This window comes from Xiphophorus maculatus, chromosome 18, assembly GCF_002775205.1.
Source record: "Xiphophorus maculatus strain JP 163 A chromosome 18, X_maculatus-5.0-male, whole genome shotgun sequence".
Classification (NCBI taxonomy): domain Eukaryota; kingdom Metazoa; phylum Chordata; class Actinopteri; order Cyprinodontiformes; family Poeciliidae; genus Xiphophorus; species Xiphophorus maculatus.
The window spans coordinates 135170-154856 of record NC_036460.1 but is presented as its reverse complement, the minus strand read 5'-3'; the positions used below and the strand labels follow the sequence as shown (position 1 = coordinate 154856).

Below are 19687 nucleotides of genomic sequence, written 5' to 3'. Positions count from 1 at the left end.
GGGGCAGTCACCCCCAAACTGGACCAATGGCTACAACAGATCCCAGGAACAACATCAGACATCTCAGTCCAGAAATGTGCAGTCCTTGGCACAGCCAAGATACTGCGCAGGACCCTCAAGCTCCCAGGCCTCTGGTAGAGGACCCGAGCTCAGAGGATAAGAACCACCCGCGGTGGGTGAGAAGGGAATTTTTATATACATATATATATATTTCATATTCCTTTATTTAATCAGGTAAACCCCGTTGAGATCTAGATCTCATTTTCAAGAGGGACCTGAGCAAAAAAAAATTTGCAATACATAGCAACCTGGTTACAAGATATATATATATATATATATATATATATATATATATATATATATATATATATATATATATATATATATATATATATATATATATATATATATATATATATATATATATATATATATATATAATTGCGAAAACATTTGCAAAAATGTAAAAAAAGAATTGTTTGGTTCCACTGCCTTTCCTCCAGGTCTATAGGTGGCGGTAGGACACATTAATGCTTGTTTGCACTTCACCATGAAGCACCAAAAGAACAGAACTAAATTACGTAATCCACCACACATGCGCAGACGGTGGTGGTTCCGCCATTTTGGCTGTCGGTGTGCTAACGGCAGCTAGTTTCTGGTGTATGTGCGTCTTGTTTACTCTTCTCTGTTGGGTTTTCGGTTTTTCCCTCCAGCTGCGGTACTAAAAACCAGTAAAGCGGTACCAGTCCGCCCAATAAGGTTGGAACCGGAGTCTGTCTTCGTCTGAGAGATGGACGGAGGAGAGGAGGAATTTATGTCCGGTAAGTGCGCTTTGTTTCTCGGCTGACAAACTTAAGAGCTCGCCCATAAAATGCTTTTCGTTTTCGGGGTTTTCCGGGTTTCATCCCGGTTCCTGAGTATTGGTCCTGAAGTTTGGACCCGGCTCTATGTTCAGTTAGCTGCTCCGGTTCTGATGGAGCTTGTTTTCAGATCTAAACTTTGCGTGTTACGTGTTTCTTCCTCAGTCAGTTTTCAGGTTTTCCTGTAAATCAGCGGTTCATGACTGAAATCTGCTGCTCAGCAGAGCCTGGGTCATTCTGGAGGGAGATCCGTTCACATCCTGGCTGACCTCTGACCTCTAGCCCACAGCATCACTGACTGTGAAAGTTTCCAGCCATGATTGTTTCTCCTCTGGTCACTAAGATCATGTTTGGATCTGTTCAGCTGCTGGTTCTAGCGGATCTTCTTCTTCTCTCTGTTGAGTTTGATTCAAATTCAGAAATGCTGTATTGATTCCAAAGGAAAATTAAAAACTGCTGTAACTCATTTAATTCAAGGTTATTCAAGAAGTTATTGTTGATGCTGATTACTGTTGGGAGGACGGATCTCCTGTAGCAGTCTGTATTACAGCTATTCTGAAGAAGTTTCTGACTGAAGACACTTTGTTGTTGTTGACTGAAATGCTTTTACCTTTGATCCATGAATTGTTTGGACAGGAAAATCTGAAGTCTTAAAACGTTGGTTTGTGCTGCAGATTTAATCAGCGCAACAGAAAGCCTTCAGTCGGTAAACTTCAGGTCTTCAGAGAGTTGAACATCTAATCAGACCAGATTCTATCAGAACGTCTCATTATCTTTGTTGTGATGAACGAGCGTCATCCTCGGCTCTCTGAGTGGAGCTGCTGTTTCTGGAACATGTGAAGTTTTAATCTCTGAGTTTGTTTGATGCTGAAGATTTGTTCTTCTGTTTGTCTCCAGACGATGGGGGCGGGACTCCGGTTCAGGATGAGCATCCTCAATCCGACGGCGAGGAGATGAGGAGCGACGGCCGGCAGTCTGAGGTCAGAACCGGCGATTAGTTATGAGTTATTAATGTCCTGGTTGATTCCAACCAGGGAACCAGATGCGTTTCCAGTGCGTTTTTTAATGCACATTTTGAAATATCGCATTAGAATAAGTTGATGGTAATTCAAAATAACTTAAACCATTTTGCAAAACAAAGTTGTTGTTTTTTAACCTCATATGTGGTGGTTTTTGGCTTTTCTGAGAAAGAGTTAATGCTCTAAAAGGGAGATGGAAACACAAAGCGAACGCTCCCAGACGCTGGTGGGTCTGTCAGACCAGAGTCCGAACCTCCATCTCTACTTCCTGTTTATTCCAGCCATGCGTAACGTCAACATCTGATGACAACAAAGTGCAGAAAATGCAGTAATGATAAATCTAAGTGGAGAGTAGTAGGAGAAAGTATTGCAGTCTGGTGGTGAGGAGCTGAGCTCGACCTGCTGGCTGATTCTTCTTCTGCTGTTTAATGTCAGTTGGTGTGTTGACGTTGTGCTCTCTGCAGGACGACGGCAGCAACGACGAAGATGCCACCATTGCCATGGAAACAGGTGGAGCAGCCAGCAGCTCGGACGCAGAGGACCGGTGCCGGGCTGACAGCGACTCAGAGGACGAGGCCCCCGGGGGCCGCCGAGACAAGAGCGACTCGGAGGCAGAGCCTCGTCGGCCCGGCGACAGCGACGATGAAGACTCTCCAGCGAAACGCAGGGCAAGTGCGTCGGACGAGGAAGAGGAGGAGTCGCTGAGGAAGAGACGGCAGAGCGGCTCGGAGGACGAGGCGTCATCTCCGGTCAAACGGGGAGCGTCCGACAATGAGGGAGAGGAGGAGGAGGACGTGTCGTCTCCCGCCAAGCGCCGAGGAAGCAGCTCTGAGCCGGAGGACGCCCCCAGAGGAGATGGCGCCCGCAGCAACTCCGACAATGAAGAGGACAAACCGGTGCCAGCATCGTCTCCACGGCAACACTCCGACAGTGACTCTGACGCAGAGCCACCCGCCAGACGCCAGGTGGCGCCGATAGACTCTGACGAGGAAGATGAGGGTAAACGGGAGGAAGAGGAGGAGACCGGGGGAGGGAAGTGGAAGGGTGTGATGCAATCCGACAGTGAGGATGAAGAGGACGAAGGGCAGCGGAAGAAGGCTGCAACAGGAAGTGATGAAGAGCAGCGCGAGGAAGGAGAGAAGAAGCAACAGAGAGATGACAGCGAGGAAGAGGACGACAAACCAGGTAGGGACATCAGAGCCAGAACTGATCTGGAGGGGTTTATCACATCCCACATCATCATGCTGCCACCACCATGCTGCAGACAGACGTCTCCAGTTTGTAATCCGACAGAACTTCCTGTCTTTCAGTCCAATCAGCTCCGTCTCCGTCCATCTGAGTCGGACAGTCCGAGCCGTTTAATGACTGCTGTCCGTCACCGTCAGGGTCTGGAATTATTTAATCCAAAATATATTGACAAAATCAGCAACATTTTAATTTCCAAACCTTTTTCTTGCAAAATTATTGAATAAATATCCACATGAGCTCAAAACCAGAGATTTATTTACAGATTTTACTCTTCAGGTTCTTCAACCATCAGATTGGAGCAAAGTGGTTCAGGAAGCCTGGATCATCCTGGGCTTCTTTAGAAATATGGACGTAGGCCTGTCGCGATAAACGATAAATCGATTAATCTCGATTAATCGTACGATAAATTAAAACTATTGACGTCATTTCAATTATTGGCATTATCGTCTCTTCTGACCTTTTTCTCTTTCTGTTAATGACACTGAATGAAAAAAAGCTCAACTCCGGTGCTCTCTACTGACCTCTGACCTCATTTCCTTAGTGTAAAGCCCAGAGCAGACGACCCGATCTTAGATCTGTCGGCCGATTGTTGGCCCATTTTCAAAACCTGACAGACCACACATTAGCCGACAGAAATCCTAGGTATAACGGTTCCATCGGGTTCGTTCCTGCCGTGTGGTGTCCAACAATGGTTACAAAATAATGGCTACAAGTCCAGTGAACTAATTTTAAAACCAGACATTAATCAATGCTTTACTACAATCTACCTGCAATGCATGTGGCTAGTGTCAGTGTAAAGTCCTGACTGAATGAAAATCATTAGAACCTATTTACGTCACGTAACGAAGAACAGCTGAAAAGTTACCGGGTTTATCAACTGCAGTAGCAATTTCGCTCCAACTCCTCCTCTTGTCATTTCTATATTCTTTGCATGTTGAATAAACATTAATGTTGTTTCCACATATCATCTCCAATGACCGCTGGACTTCGGGTTGCTCGGTGTCAGCTGTTTGGGATTCCCCTCCATAATTTCCCCTCAGAAAGCACAGAGGAGAATCCTCGCTTTCTGATTGGCTGCCTGTCACATTCAACAGGTGGAGTTAAAGCTCCCAGTCGGAAAATCCCTGATTTAGGAGCGGCAACGATGATCTACAGTAACACACCACACAATCTTAGAAAGACCAACGTTCTAAGATTGTCATAAGGGGAAAAATAGGAGCAAAAATCATGTAGTGTGAATTATTGCATCAGGTAGTCGATGTGCCCATCTTCTCTATTTAAATCTAATTATTACTGAAGGGCAACATAATATACAGACTTCATAATCTGCACTCTTTTGGTTGAATGCAGTATTTATTTCCACTTTGGCTTTATGTTGTTTAGTTTTTATCAAGTACATTTTTTGTTAATGGAGACTGAGAATCCATTTTGTTTTTGGTTGTTTTGTTTATTTTGTTTATCAGTTCCAGTGTTAAATATTCTTTTGAAAACAAAGTGTATCTATCTTTGGCAGGAAATTACATGCATTATTACATCATTTCCATCAAATCAGTGTAAAAAGATCTTCAGACAATATTATCGTTTATCGCAATAATTTTTTGAGACAATTAATTGCTCAGCAAAATTTGCTATCGTGACAGGCCTATATGGACGCTAACATTAGCATGTTTAGCATTCAGATGCTACATAGGCTAGCATAGCTTCACTGCTAGGCTAACTCCTTTTAGCACAACTTGCACCCAACAGTAGTCTTCCAGTGTGTTTATTTATATATATATATATTTATGTGTGTGTGTATATAATTACTGGTTCTGGACCATCTGAATTGGGCTTTTGTGGTGGTTCTGAGGTTCTCTTCATGTGTTTCTGCAGTGAAGAGGAAGAAGGTCATCTTGTCTGACAGCGAAGACGAGGATGAAGAGAAGGAAGATAAACCAGGTGAGTTAGTCTGATGTTCTGTTCTGACCGGGTTCGTTATCCCAGAACTCTAGAACCGATCCAGTTGTTTCATCTGTCCACTTCCTTGTGTCTCAGCGGCGAAGAGGAGCCGGGCGGTTTCCGACGACGACGAGAACTCGGGCAGCGGCGACGGCTCTGTCGGCCCGGATCGGAGCCTGGCGGCCAAGCTGAGGGAGCTTGGGTCAGACAGCGGCAGCGACGAAGAGGACCGGTCCAAACCCGCGGTGGTGAAGAAGGACGAGAAGGCGCTGTTCGGCAGCGACAGCGACTCCGGCGAGGATGACGAAGAGGAGTGAGTTTGAACACTGACTCCTGCTGACAGGAAGCGGAACTGCAGCTGACCCAGAGTTAAATGTGTTGCAGGAAAATGATCGCAGACATTTTCGGAGAGTCTGGAGATGAGGAAGAGGAGGAGTTCACGGTAAGGTACCGCTGTTGGAGCTGGAACCGATCGGGAATCGGCCCCTCTTCATCCTCCTCTTCCTCTTGCAGGGCTTCAACCAGGAGGAGCTGGAGGCCGACAGCAAGCAGCCGAAGCAGCAGCAGCAGGCGGCCGATGAGTCCGACTCTGACGAAGGAGTGGACCGCAGCGGCCAGGAGTAGGTGTCCCCATAAGGTGCCCGGTGCTGCGTGGACCCAGCAGGGTGCTAAACCTGTGTGTGTGTGTGTGTTCAGCACTAGCTTCATGTCTGACTTCGACATCATGCTAGCCAAGAGGAAAGCCATGAACAGTCGGAAGAGGAGGCATCGAGACGGAGGAACGTTCATCAGCGACGCCGACGACGTCGTAAGCGCCATGATCACAAAGATGAACGAGGCCGCAGAGGTCAGCCTTTCACAATAAAAGCCTAGAATGTTTAGTCCCAACTGTTTTTCACAATAAAAGCCTAGCAGGTTTAGCCTCGCCTGCCATCCTTTCATAATAAAAGCCGAGCTCCTGACTGGTTTGTTGACCAGGAGGACCGGACTTTGAACAGCCAGAAGAAGCCGGCTCTGAAGAAGCTCACCCTGCTGCCGCAGGTCGTCATGCACCTCAAGAAGTGAGTTTCTGTCACTCTGTTTGGACCTCAGAACCAGATCCGACCCGGTTCAGTCTGACAACCGTCCTCTCTGTCCCCCAGGCAGGACCTGAAGGAGACGTTCATCGACAGCGGCGTGATGTCGGCCATCAAGGAGTGGATCAGCCCTCTGCCCGACAAATCGCTGCCGGCGCTGCGAATCAGAGAGGAGCTGCTGCGTATCCTGCAGGAGGTAGGAAGGACTGGGGACGGACTGGGAGTTACTGGGATGAACTGGGAGTTACTGGGATGGACTTGGGAGGGACTGGGATGAACTGGGAGTTACTGGGATGGACTTGGGAGGGACTGGGATGGTCTGGGACGAAATGGGATATTATATTTTATTATAATTAACTAAAAATAACAAAAACTGAAACAGAAAATATTTTTGTTAACTGAAATAAATAAAAATGTTAATGGAAAAACTATAACTAACTGCAGCTATATCATTCATTTATAAAATGAAAACTTACTGAAATTTTAGACGTATCCTTCAGTTTTTCATTTTATGATTCTGTTTATTAGCCTTTCAAACTGATGTGAATTTAGCAGTTTCTGTCTGCTCGTTACGGCGCTCCATGCTCATCCTTACGCAAAATGGCGACAGCAAAAGTTGGGAGAAAACTCCCTTCAGTGGTTGTTCAACAATAATTTAATATATTTTTTGGAAACTGTTTCTTCTGAGTATTCATTACTAGGCTTGTCACGATGATTAATTGTACCAGAAATTATTGCAATAAACAGTAATGTTGTTTGAGACCATTGTTGACTAATTTAATAAAAATACCATAACAATGCAAATACACCCTCAAAGACCACTAAAATAATTTCTAAAGACCGTTTAGCACTGGAAGTGGGGACGGACTGGGGACAGACTGGACGTCTTCTGGACCCCAGTGACGTCCTGTTGTCCTCCTGCAGCTCCCCAACGTCAGCCAGGAGACACTGAAGCACAGCGGGATCGGACGGGCCGTCATGTTCCTCTACAAGCATCCCAAAGAATCCCGGGCCAACAAAGACCTGGCGCTGAAGCTCATCAGTAAGACCTGACCCGGTTCTGGACCAACTGCAGGAAGTCCAGATGTTCCTGACATGTTTCTGGTCCGTTTCCTTCCAGACGAATGGTCGCGGCCAATCTTTGGTCTGACGTCCAACTACAAGGGAATGACGAGGGAAGAGCGGCAGCAGAGAGATCTGGACCAGCAGACGCCTCAGAGACGCCGGCTCAGGTAGCAACAGAAATAAGATTCAAACTTTGACTAAACCATATCGCTTTGAGGCTTTTTCAAGGTCTGCATCACACATACGCACACACACTCACACACACACACACACACTCACCCACACACACACACACACACACAGAGATCTCTGACTGGCAGTAGCAGGTAGTCGACTCTGGCAGGTAGTCAGATGATGTGACAGGAGGTTCTGGTTTCAGCTGGTCAGATGTTTTTAATGGGAAACCCAGAGAGGTAAATTTATCCTTCTTGTGTGTGTGTTTGTGTACTTGTTTAGCTATCGTGTGAGGACCTACTTAAACAACCAAAACTGTGAGGACATGTCTATTTGTGAGGACATTTTGCCATTTTCACACAATGTAAAAACATAATTTTTGCATGCTAATTGAACTTAAATGTCAACATTAACTTCTGAGCTATCACACAACACACTACACAGAGCTCTGTACCTTGGCTATTATTTGCATTGTTTCTATCTTCATTTTGTGAACCTTGAACACCGTGAAGCTCATGAGCAGCTTGGTCTTCCTGGGAATTGGGGAAAAAAAAATCAGTCAATATGTTTTCCTACAATAAAGACGATTCCAGTGGAATCTCTCGGTTTGTTTTTTGTAGTTTTCTCTTTGTTTTGGAGCTTTCAACCATGCCTATGTTGCAGTATCCTCTGCATTGTTACAAAATGGAGGCCAACAGATGGCGCATTCGTTTGATTTTTTAAAAACTGATTTTGGGGACATTTTAAATCAATTCTGAATCATAGTAATCATGATTCTAATGTGAATATATATTTTTGGCAGACCTCTGTTAGGCTACAGAAATTAATGGAAGCCAATGCAAGTCCACACAAGCATAGGGAAACAGGAATGTGTGTGTGTGTGTTTCTTCCTCTCATCCATCTATCCCCCTCGTCCTCCTTCCTCCCCCAGTGAGCCTCAGAAGGTGGAGAGGGCGCAGGAACCTGACGTTTTCTCTCCACCAACCAGGTCCAGTCCCATAGCCGCTGCATGTTTGCGCTGCGTGTGTTTCTGCTGCAGCTCCTCTTGCAGTTGCAGCCTGAAGATGAATGTTAGTGATGCCGCAGAACCGATCCAGAAGCCATAAAATAAGGAATGTTTGTGTTGAGAGAGACGGACGATCAGGGGGCACTCTGGATTTACAGCCTGTAATAATTAAGATGAATAGTCTGTAGCTGTAGACACCAGGGGGCGCTGCTGCACAGAGGAACTGACTCTCAGGATGGAAATAATTTTCAATCTGATCTTAACCTTCTGGCCTTCTGGCAGGAACATTCTCAGCAGTTAGAAACCTTAGTGTGAAGCTCAGTGACACTAAAACGTGGTGCAGAGTTTCTGCTGCAGGCCAATCGGACCGGAACCGGCTCCAGGTTTTGATGGCTTCACTAACCTGCAGTGAGGTGAAGCCTGCTGATAACAGCATGGAGCTTCAGGAGGAAGCCCGGGTGTGGCGGCTTGAATCTGAATATTACAGCAGAGCTTGTATTTGTGTTGGTCTGCAGCTCTGGAGGTCAGACGCCCCGCAGAGACCTGGAGAAGCAGCTCACCGGGGAGGAAAAGTCAGTGCATCACTATTTATTTTTATTGTAAATATAATTAGGAAATATATTTTTAGGAATTCTGTGGTTTTTTTACGTTGTTTAATATTTTGTTTTGTTACAAATTGTTTTTAAAATTTTATTTGTGAAATCTTAGGGGTTTTTATACATATATTTTTAAGACTTTTATTTTAAAATCTTTTAGTATTGATGTTAATTATAATACATTTATTTGTACATATAAGTTTTTTGATTTTGTTATAAAATGTTTCTTTTCTATTTTGAATGTATTTATACATTTTTCATTTTATTAAATTAACTATGAAGTTTTTGTTTTAATTTTTTTCACTTTTTATAATTTATAAATCTGTTCTCATTTTGATGTATTTAATTTGAATATAATTGAATTTACTCATCTCACAAACAGATTGAGTGACTAATCACTCAGATTTTTTTTAAAAAGTTGACGTGAACCTTATTGATGTTTCTGACCTGCAGAGCTCTGCGACCCGGTGATCCCGGGTTCTGTGCCCGGGCTCGGGTGCCGATGCCCTCCAACAAGGACTATGTGGTCCGACCCAAATGGAACGTGGAGGGGGATTCCAGCAGGGTGAGTTTCCATTTAAAACGCATTTATTCTGGATCATTTTGAATATACAATGTTCAATAAAAGTTTTAGAAGTTAAAAGGTAAATTTGAGTAAAAGTATAACCTTTCTCTCAGTTGCTATTATTTAATGGTCATTACCAAACACTTCATGTTTTATTCAAATACTGTTAGAAATCTTTGAAAAAAAATAAAATTAAAATATTAACACTTCATATTAAAGTTGGAAAATACATTTTAATTGCAAGTTTTTACAGTTTCTGTTGCTCTAGACACCAGATCGATTCTGGTATTTAATTTTTATATTAGACAGAATTCTGTTGTTTTTCATGTATTTTTATATTTTTCATTTTGGGTTAAGATTATTTTTATTTTTTGTCTGTACTTTAATTCAAAATCATTCATGACTTAACATATTTTAAAGTACATTTATCTGGTTGAGGAATATAAATTTTGTTTGAATAAAACAATCAGTTCATCTCTAAAGGATAGAAACAGTTGAGGGTAAAAATTAGACCTGTAACTTCTCTTTGATTGTTTAAACTGTTTGCTTATGTAGTTTGTAGGTATTTACATAAAATAGATTATACCATCAAAATAAAACCCGTCACTGAAGGACAGAACCTCGTAGAGCAGAGACGACACCTCACCTGCGGGTTGTTACGATGTGACTCAGGTGAGGTGTGCTGCTGAGCTCTGATTGGTCCTCTGTAGAGTGGTTATAAGAAAGCCATCAGCCTGCTGGAGAAGCACAAGCGGCGCTTCGCTGAGCAGAGGAAGCTGCGGCGGCCGCAGGGAGCCGTGAAGATCAGCATAGAGGGGAACAGGATGCCACTGTAGCTCCTGCTGCTCGCCTGCAGGGGGCAGTAAGTCTGTCTGCATGGTGTGGAGCGCAGCGACTACGTAGAACTAATCAGGTCGATAAAGTGAAGTTTCAGCCACTTCAGAGCTCATTGGTCTGACTGCTGGTTGTGCTTCAATTAGAGCTGAGCTGATTCCACTAACAGAAGCTACTGTTTCTGATCCGATCAGAACTCCAGACACAGGGTTCCTACCAGTGTTGTATAAAGTACTGAAATCTCAGAGTCAAGTAAAAGTATAAGTACCTCTCCAAAATATGACTTTGGTAAAAGTCCAAGTCACTGACTGAAATGTTACTTGAGTTAAAGTCTTAAAGTATCTGAAACTTCTTGTACTTAAGTATGGAAATTACTGTAAAAATGGATGTACTCAAGTAATGTAATGAAAAGTACAAGTAAAAAGTAAAACAAAGCAAATGCAGTTTGAATGACATTTTTTATATTTTGGTAAACTTGTCAAATACACTTAAAATAATGTACCCAACCAAGTGCAGGCAAAATTAAACCTGCTAATAGATATACCTGCAGGCATCATTTAGTTAAGAAAATTAGGTGCTTTACCTATAGCACAAGGTTAACTTAACCTGCTTTACAACTGAACCAGCTTCTTAGTAAACCCTCCAGGACAGAAAATACAAAGTTTTTGTAAGCCTTAAGTTTTCCCTTCAAGTAAGGTCAGTGCTGAAAATGAGAAAAATAAATAGTACAGAAAATGCGGCCAACATGAAGAAAAAGATCTGTTACGATTACTCTACTTCACAAATCAGTGAATCAGTCAATGCTACAATCAGTAGGTGGTGCACACAACTGGTCATTATGCAAAAGAATTGGGAGGGAAATGCAGCTTATTGGCATCTGAAGAGGGAGACCTTTTTTGTAAACCTGGTTTTGAACTTGCATGCCTTTCCTATATTCGTTAAATTTAGTCTAAATTGCTATCGCTATGGCTTCTGTCCCCCTTGAACAGAGGAGTCTAGGTAGCCTGATACAGTCAACATTAGGCCTAAGCTAAATACACCACATATGGAACTGAAACAATGCCAAACAAAGTTCATTTGTGGTCAAGATTTCACAATACAGTAGTGTCTAGTGACCAAGCTATAGTTACTGAAACAGGAGGATTATAACCATTTCATAAGACGTTACCTCGATGTGTTTCTTCAAGTTGGACGGGGAGTTTTTGTAAGATAGAATTTCCATGTGGCTGCTACTGATTGCGAGACTTGCTTTGTGTTTAATGGGAGAAGCGAAACAGGTGTATCCTAATTAAAAGTAAAGAAATCAAGAAATGGCAAAAAATGTGGAATGAAGATAAGAAAGGAAGAAGATTATATGAAGTACAAAAGTCAGTTCAAATTCGAAGCATTAATGAAAGAAACAGAAGAGAAGAAATAATAATTAATAGATTAAGAGTAGGTCATACCTACTTAAATGACATGCTTTATACAATAGGGAGGAAAAATAATGATAAATGTGAGAGATGTGGAGAGAAAGAAAATGTAAAACACATATTGATGAACTGTAAGTCAAATGAACTCGAAATGGAAGAATTAAAGAGAATAGTTAGAAATATAGGGCATGAATGGAATCTTAAAGGTATATTAGGAAATGAAGGAAACATAACAGATATTCACAAATTAAGGAAAGCATTGTTTATTTATCTTAAGAATACAAAATTAAAAAATAGAATTTAATAGATGTGAAGTAATGCTGCTACACACTCATGTACAGTAGGTGGCGGTATGCACCTTAAAGTTGCTTGTGATCCGCCATAATAGAAAAGAAGAAGAAGAAGGTGTATCCTATTGGTGGTGATGAACAAGCCCAGGCAAGCAGGCTATGGACTTTGTTCGGTAGCCTGCTTGCTACTTGCTAATCAGTAGGTGGGATCAAAACACTTTGTTTCTCTCTCTCGCTTTTTTGTAACAAGTAACTAAACCACACATTGAAAATGTATCGGAGTAAAAGTACGCAATTAAGTTCGGAAATATAGTGAAGTAAAAGTGAAAGTCATCAAAAATTTTCATACTCCAGGAAAGTATGAAGTACTCCAAAATATACTTAAGTAAAGTAGTGAAGTATTTTTACTTCGTTACTATACAACACTGGTTCCTACACACAATCAGTCTTTGTTTCCAGGAGGCCGCTGTCTGGAAGCTGCTGGTATGTTCAGATGCTGATTGGGGCAAAGTTCCACATTTAGACACCTTGAATCCGCTGTAGCTGCCATGCCAGGCCACTAGATGGTGCTGTGATTTTAGCATGTCATTGAAACCCTCATGTGCTTTTGACCCTTAACTTCCATCTCCCTGAGAAAACAGCAACCCGTCTCTAATGAACTAATGCTAATTTAACAAGTTGTGTTAAACTGAACACATTAAGCAGCTCGCTGTGCGATGCTAGCCGCTGTTGGGTTTGTTTTTTTTGCCCATGCATGAACAAACCAAACCCAGCAGCTGTCCATTCTGTACATGTGCGCTTTGACACCTCCTGCGGTGACGCGCCTGAAACGATCCACTCTGAAACCTGGTTTCATAAATCACTAGAGTCAGAGAGTCCAATCACTGGAGACGTGAATATGAGCGGTTGGATCGCAACTAAATGTTACGGTTTTACTGAAGAGCGCATAAATGGGACAGTAGTCTTTCTCTTTTTTCCTCTTTCTTTTTATTCGCTATCTTCATTCTTTCCATGTTTCTGTCTTCTTGTCTTTCTTTATTTCTTACTTTCTTTCTGTTAACTGTCTCCCTGTTTTTTTTATGTCTTCCTGCCTTTCTATATATCTTTGTGTCTTCCTCTCTTTTTCTTTTGTTTGTTCTTTCTATTTTCTTTTTCTTTCGGTCTTGATGTTTACATCGAAATTTTAGGCCTAGTCGAGTTTATGGTGAGTTTACAGATGGATAACTCTGGAAATCTGGAACTCTTCCCAGATTTGGAAGAAAATCTGGAACTCTTCCCTGAAAACTGTGTAGGAACCCTGTTCAGAGCTATGGTGATGCTCTTATTTTGAAATCTAAGCTTGTTGCTTCCTGTCTTCCTCCTGCAGGGGCCGGTGAAGAAGGGTTTGTCCCGGGTCGATAAACAGATGCGAAGGTTTGCGGACATCCGGCGGCTGACGAAGACTGGTCACGCTGTGAAGATCAGCGTGGAAGGAAACCGGATGCCACTCTGATCCAGTCTCCGTCTTTAGTTTTTTAGGATTTCTTCTTCGTGTTTTTGTTTTAAAGTGGTTATCCTGAACCGTCTCAGTCGCTCCCTCCTCAGGTCCAGCTCTGCCTCTCTAAGGGCTTCTTAACGAATGTGATCATCTGCTGTAAACTTTTCTGCTCTCTGAACAAATTCAATAAACTCTCCATCATGATGTCACCAGCCGTCCGTTTTTCATCTGTTAGCTTTAGGAGCTGGTGAACCGTCAGGAACTGTAACACGTTTTAAACCTGAAACTGTTTCAATATCAGCCAAAGTTTAGCTAGTTTGGGTTGTTAGCCATTAGCAACGCCTGATTCAGTCTGTTAGCCTTCATTTAGGGTAACTGAAACATTTACAGGCTCTGTGCTTTTATTTAATATATTGAACATAATAAAGCAAGCGTTTTGAAAGAGCGTGACTCACATCCTGTCTCTGAAACTGAGAATACATTTGTCCAACCAAACCTAAAATAATTTTGTTACTATCCCAAAATGTTATTTTTTTGCCATATATGTGTATGTATATGTATATAAATATATATATCTATATTTTTTTGTACAAAAATCACTTTTGGAAAACGATAAAATAGGCCATTATTTTTAAGAAGGTGATGATTTGAAAACTGCCTTTGAAAAAATGCCTTTCTTTTAATGAAGCAAATGTGCAAAATCCTTTTCAGTGTTTGGTTGACAAATAACCCAAACGGATGACTCCTTGCTTCGTTTTGTCTTTATTATGCACATTTAAACACAGGCAGAGAAAAACATTTGAAAATCTTTTTCAATTTTAACAGGAAGGTTTTTAAAATGAGGAAAACTGGATTACAGCTTCAGCCAAACATCAACTGAACTGCTGTAACCAATGGGAAAACTTAAGTGCAGTACCACTGTTCAACCCAAGGAGGGCAGAACTGAGACAGATTTAGGCCACTATTGCAGAATTAAGCAAATCTAGATAAAAATTCAAACATTTGGACTCAAACACAAAGACAGTTTCTGACAGTTTAAATGCAAAACAAGTTAATTTTGTGTTTAGTTACTCTTTAAAGATGTGATAACGTTTAAAATGCTATGCAGTGTGACTTTCAGTTCATACAGTTTAAACTTCTGAATTTCACATTGTGGTGACAAGATACAGAAAATCATCTTTTCATCCTATATGTTAAAATAAATGGGGTAAAAATGTTTTTTTTACAAGAATGGAAGACAATGTGAAAACTGTTTCAAATAAAAGTTAAACATTGGTTAACGTGGTTTTCTGCTTTTTAAGAGGACACTTATGAATTTACATACATTTTGACTTTATTTGATAAGAGAAAACTTAAAAAAAATTGTTTGGCAGTTTTAACATCGCTTGGTGAACAAACAAGTTTCATCGTTGTAGTGGAAACCGGCTCCAGCCTCCCATCGGTGTGTTTCCATGTTGCAGCAGAAATGCGCCCTGCTGTGCAGCTGCAACATGAAGAAGAGACTTGAGCAGAAAGCTCCAGTCGTGTCGGACGTTTTGAGTCGAGGCGGCAGTCGCTTCCCGTCAGGTGACAGCAGGGAGAGCCGGAGATGGTGCGTTAGGGTGGAGCTAAAAAGTCTGATCCAAGATCAGCCCTAACAGTAAAAATTAACAGCAATAATAAACGTAGACCTGATGATTTAGTGTAAAATAAATCTTAAAAATCTGTAGCTAATTAACATTTTGTGAAAGATTTATTTATTCTTTGTTTTTTTTTTAACTGTGGTAGAAATAAAATGTTGCCCCAAAAAATGCACCAAAATGAGCTTTTCTAAATGAATCACATTATTTGACCGAAGGTAGATTGTTGGACTTAAAGTGTTCAAATCATTTGAATCAGTTCTGGTATTAAACATTCATATTTGATCATAATTGACTTTGTTGTTGCATTTATTTGAATATTTTGGGTATTTCTCATAAGTTTTGCCTAAAATAATTCGATACGATTCTTTTCACTTCTTCTTTAGCGAGCTATAAAAGCAGATTTAAGCTACTTGCTAGTTTTGGTGTTTGATGGAAAATTACATTAAAATGCATGAAATGATGTAATGTCGTCATGAATTTTGTGTTTTTGTGAAGAAGTTTGTCTCTCCTTAAGACTAAGAATTGGTCCTGAATTTACTGAGCTGCACCTGAATGCACCATCATTTGTAGCGTGTCCAGGTGAGGTGATCAGTCATCGTGGTTCAGCAGGTGGTAGGCTGATATTTATGCAGAGATTCGACTGAAGAGAGATAAAAATGGATTCCTGTGTTTAAAATGAGACGTTTTGTTGACATTTATTACTGAATAGACACAGTCATGTGCAGTTCTTCACCTGTCCAGATGAGGGCGTCCTCGCTATCCTCGAGTCGTTGGTAGACGGCTCATTCCGACTCGGTCGATGGGAGGCGGATTGTTTCGTCGCCGTGGCGACTCCACCACCTTGCTGGGAAGAAAAGAAGAGCATCAAGATAAGTGGAAGGTGAAACTTCCTTCACCTGTCCTTCATCTGTTGAATTCACCTGGGAAAGGTGAGTCCTACCTCTGCTTCTTCTTGCCCTGTCTGGTTTCCATGGAGCTCATGGACAGCCGGTCCAGCGGGGCATTGTTCCCAGGGAAACTTCTCTTCCTCTTGGGCTCAGTCACATCATTCTCCATCATCATCACCAGGTCGTCTGTTCGGAGGAGTTTGGCGCTGAGCTCCAGTCTGGGCTTCATCCTTCCTGGATGGCGCCACAGGACGGCCAGTGTCCTCAGCCCGGCCCCGTCTATGTGCTGGAAAAGGGTTGATTTAATTTAAAAGAAACAACAACAATCCTCCTGTTTGGCTTCTTTTGAATTAGCAGCGAAGAAATAAAACCGACATGACAGAAAAAATTAATTTTTTACTGAGGGAATTTGGGTTGAGTAACAATTTAAATTTCCAGAGGATAAAATTGAACAGAGTATATCCTAAAAGATAAAATATGGAAGTAGTTCACACTCTGAATATAAATAATCTGCTTTGAGTTTCTGAGATTCAACATTTTCCTGCAAAGTCTAACTAATAGGTTGCAACCAAATAATCTTCCCTCTGAAAGGTTCCTGATTAATGTGGATTGAGGGACAGTAAGAGGCAGAGAACATCAGAAAATCCCCGGCTGATAGATAGAGGTGCTGGTTGCAAAGACAGAAATTAACAGCAAAAAACTGGTTATTAAGTTAGTCATATTTACACCATCTAATTCATTCATAGTTTCAAAATAAACATTTAATTATCAAGATAAAGATTTATATTTATATCTTGATTTATAGCTTGCTAACTGAATGGTTAGTTAATAACCTAAATTTTATGTTGGAGGATGGGGGATGGGGAGTAAGGATGGAAAAAGCCTCCAGCTCCTCCTGATAGGCTTTGGTTTTGTTGTAGTGTGAGTTAGCTTCTGACTTTCTCTCTTCCTGTTCGTCTCTAAAGACTCCAGCAGATGTGGTATAAAATAGCCTGAGGAGAAAACAGATTTCTGCTTTTCTTCCTGCTGCTTCACACCATCTGATACCAGCACCTAGGAGGAGCTGCTTGCTTTGGCCCTCAGGATCTTCTGTCTGATCAGTCAAGAGCACTTTATGGAAAATGTGACTTACTAAATACTAAAGTGAGTATGAGCCACACTAATCTGCTCATACCAGTCTGAGAATCTGCTTGAGTTTATTTCACTTTTTGAAGACTCTTCTGATTCATGAAAATATACCTTCCTTATGGGGACCAGCTGGTTTGTGAGGACATATATATTTTCAGGACTTTATTACATTTTCATGGCACTTAATAACAGATTATGCATTGTGGAGGCATTTTCACATGACAAATGCATTTCTATAACAAAGGAAAATGTCCTTTGTCAAGAAATGTTTTTGCTTGACAAATGTGCATTATGAGGACATGCTGAACTATGAGGACATTTCTGCTTTTTGTACTTATTTGAACCTTTTTATGGCATTTCTACATCATTTTAAAGATCTCTATAATTTAAGGACATAAACATAAAATAAATACAGATTAAAAAGGTCTCTATATCAGTTAATTTAAATGGGTATTTTATTTATCTTTAGTTGTGAGTGCACAGGATGTTGCATATGCATCACATTTATGGATGTCAACGTCCCAGCTCTATGTATCCATCTATCCGTCCATCTGTCTGCTTTATATTTTTTGATTAAGGGCATCTCTGGTTTCTTTTAAACGTTCTAGAAACATAATAACAAGTGAAATCTTATGTTTTAATTCATACATTACAGGTCTTTTTTGAAGGATACCTTGCAGACCTTTCAGTATGTACAACACCATGTGTTAAGCTGTCTAGAAATGCCTGATAAGTTCAGCGCACCACAGCCTTTTCATGGTTCACCTATTAACAGATTATTCTGTGTAACGTGACACCAAATAATTATTTTAATTTTAGCCTATTTATGGATGTTTTTAGAGGATATGTAAAATTTTAGCCCTTAAATTAACCTTGGGAAGGTGAGATTCCTCGATGCAATTCTGCTTGACCTGCTAATAGAACTGCCAACCCCCCCGGTTGGAGGATGAACCCCGTACTAGCGCCCTGATTCTAATGCTTCAGACACTGACTTGAGGTTAGTTTGGTTTAGTTCTGGTTCCTCTTTTAGAAATGTGTGTTTCTGTGTCTTGACCTGAGCCGGCTGTTGTTGGACTCCAAGGACGTTGCATTGCAGGATGATGGACAGCAGGCAGATGATCAGAAGATGGCTGCAGAGCTGCATCTGAACACAACAATGAATCTCAACAGATTGCTGACAACTAAACTCTGAGCTCAGTCGAATTTAAGAACCTGATAAAAAAAAATACAACCTGCACAGCTGAACATGGTTATGGCGATAAAACTAAATAAAATAAAAAGTTAAGAAAAAAAATTTTTACCCAAAAGAACAACAGACCAAAGACTTAATTAACCCAAACAAACTTTAAAATTTCTCTTCTCTGCAAATGAAGTAAAAATATTTCAGCCTCACATCATTCTGAATAATGATACTATTATTCAGAACCTAAAAGCAGGAGAGAGAATGAATCTCTGCTTTAAAACATCCTCTGATTAAAACCTGAGCTAACCTTCCCATTCATGGTTTCAAACACAACTGGCTCCCACAGACAGCGGGACACTTTTAGCTCAAACTTATTGTCCAGCAACATCTTCTAATTTTAGCACTTTCCATTCCTGCAAATAAACGCCTTTTGAGCGTCACTTACACGCTCGTTGATGCGCGTGCTGCTGCATTCCCTCCATCACACATCCGGATAAAACACACACACATGCCTCGTGATGCACACACTCCTTGTTCTGCTGGACTCAGAGCTTCCTCCCTGCAGCCTAACGCAGGAGGTTCACCTTCTCCAGAACCAGAACCTGCCCTCTCAAGATCTGTTTTATTTCTGCCACGTTTAGCTGCTTCAGCTTGGATTTTTATGCAGAAATAAAGATGCCTTCAAAGTACTGTTATACAGAAAACAGCAACTTTAAACAAGAAAAGTGTTACAAAGCAGGAGCACTGCAATAGTTAGAAAATTTCTTACTGACAGTCTACAGAAGCATTAAGAAATTCAACATTTGCTAAATTTAAGTTTAGGCATTTAGAGTAAAAACATTTGGAATGAAGAAAGTGATTTTTTTTGCAGGTTCATCCAGTTTCATGCCGCTTGTACCTTGATTCTGGAGATAAAACTCTGCTGTCCGTCGTCTTCTCTGTGTTTCCGTGTCTTCCTGCAGCTTCAGGCTTTATAGCAGCTGCTCAGGAGCCTCCTGTCCAATCCAGACCCTTCCCTCCTGTGACATAATGACTTCCCTTGCTTCTTTTCCACTCTGCGTGAGATGTTTGATCACCAGGTCCATTACCTGTTAAAGAGCTCTCCTGGGATCGGTCACACCTCACCTCCTCCTGGAAGTCCGCTTTTAAAATAAACACATTCGGACTCTCGTCTGCTTCCCAACAGCACGGCCGTTCCCTCAGCGCCTGGATGTGGAGGCATCAGATATCCCCGCAGGAAGACCTGCACTCAAACCTTTCACCATCAGTTTACACACTTAATTTGATCAGTGACTGCATCAGTATTT

The 19687-nt window shown here is 41.4% G+C and overlaps 2 protein-coding genes across 4 annotated transcripts; one reads left to right on the top strand and one right to left on the bottom strand.

Moving 5' to 3' along the window:
* The first annotated feature begins 605 nt into the window (after positions 1-605).
* Positions 606-13769, top strand: iws1 (IWS1, SUPT6H interacting protein). 3 transcript variants are annotated; one of them, XM_023351770.1, is made up of 17 exons: positions 606-821; positions 1758-1840; positions 2344-3064; positions 5000-5065; positions 5162-5378; positions 5450-5507; positions 5579-5685; positions 5762-5912; positions 6044-6126; positions 6208-6337; positions 7066-7183; positions 7262-7373; positions 8312-8368; positions 8902-8958; positions 9436-9547; positions 10258-10409; positions 13450-13531. In XM_023351770.1, the coding sequence occupies exons 1-16, from the start codon at positions 791-793 to the stop codon at positions 10381-10383; spliced, it is 2229 nt and encodes a 742-aa protein (XP_023207538.1). In that variant the 5' UTR covers positions 606-790; the 3' UTR covers positions 10384-10409; positions 13450-13531. The 3 variants fall into 3 exon arrangements, with proteins under 3 accessions (XP_023207538.1, XP_023207537.1, XP_005808333.1); XM_023351769.1 differs by lacking the exon at positions 10258-10409 and having other exon boundaries at positions 13450-13769; XM_005808276.3 differs by lacking the exons at positions 8312-8368; positions 10258-10409 and having other exon boundaries at positions 13450-13769.
* Positions 13770-15492: 1723 nt separating this feature from the next.
* ostn (osteocrin) lies at positions 15493-19303 on the bottom strand. Its single transcript, XM_023350727.1, has 5 exons — positions 19279-19303; positions 18252-18341; positions 16123-16355; positions 15916-16026; positions 15493-15822 (listed from the first exon to the last, which is right to left on the bottom strand). Exons 2-4 carry the CDS (start codon positions 18339-18341, stop codon positions 15939-15941), a joined length of 411 nt encoding a protein of 136 aa, XP_023206495.1. The 5' UTR covers positions 19279-19303; the 3' UTR covers positions 15493-15822; positions 15916-15938.
* Positions 19304-19687: the final 384 nt, after the last annotated feature.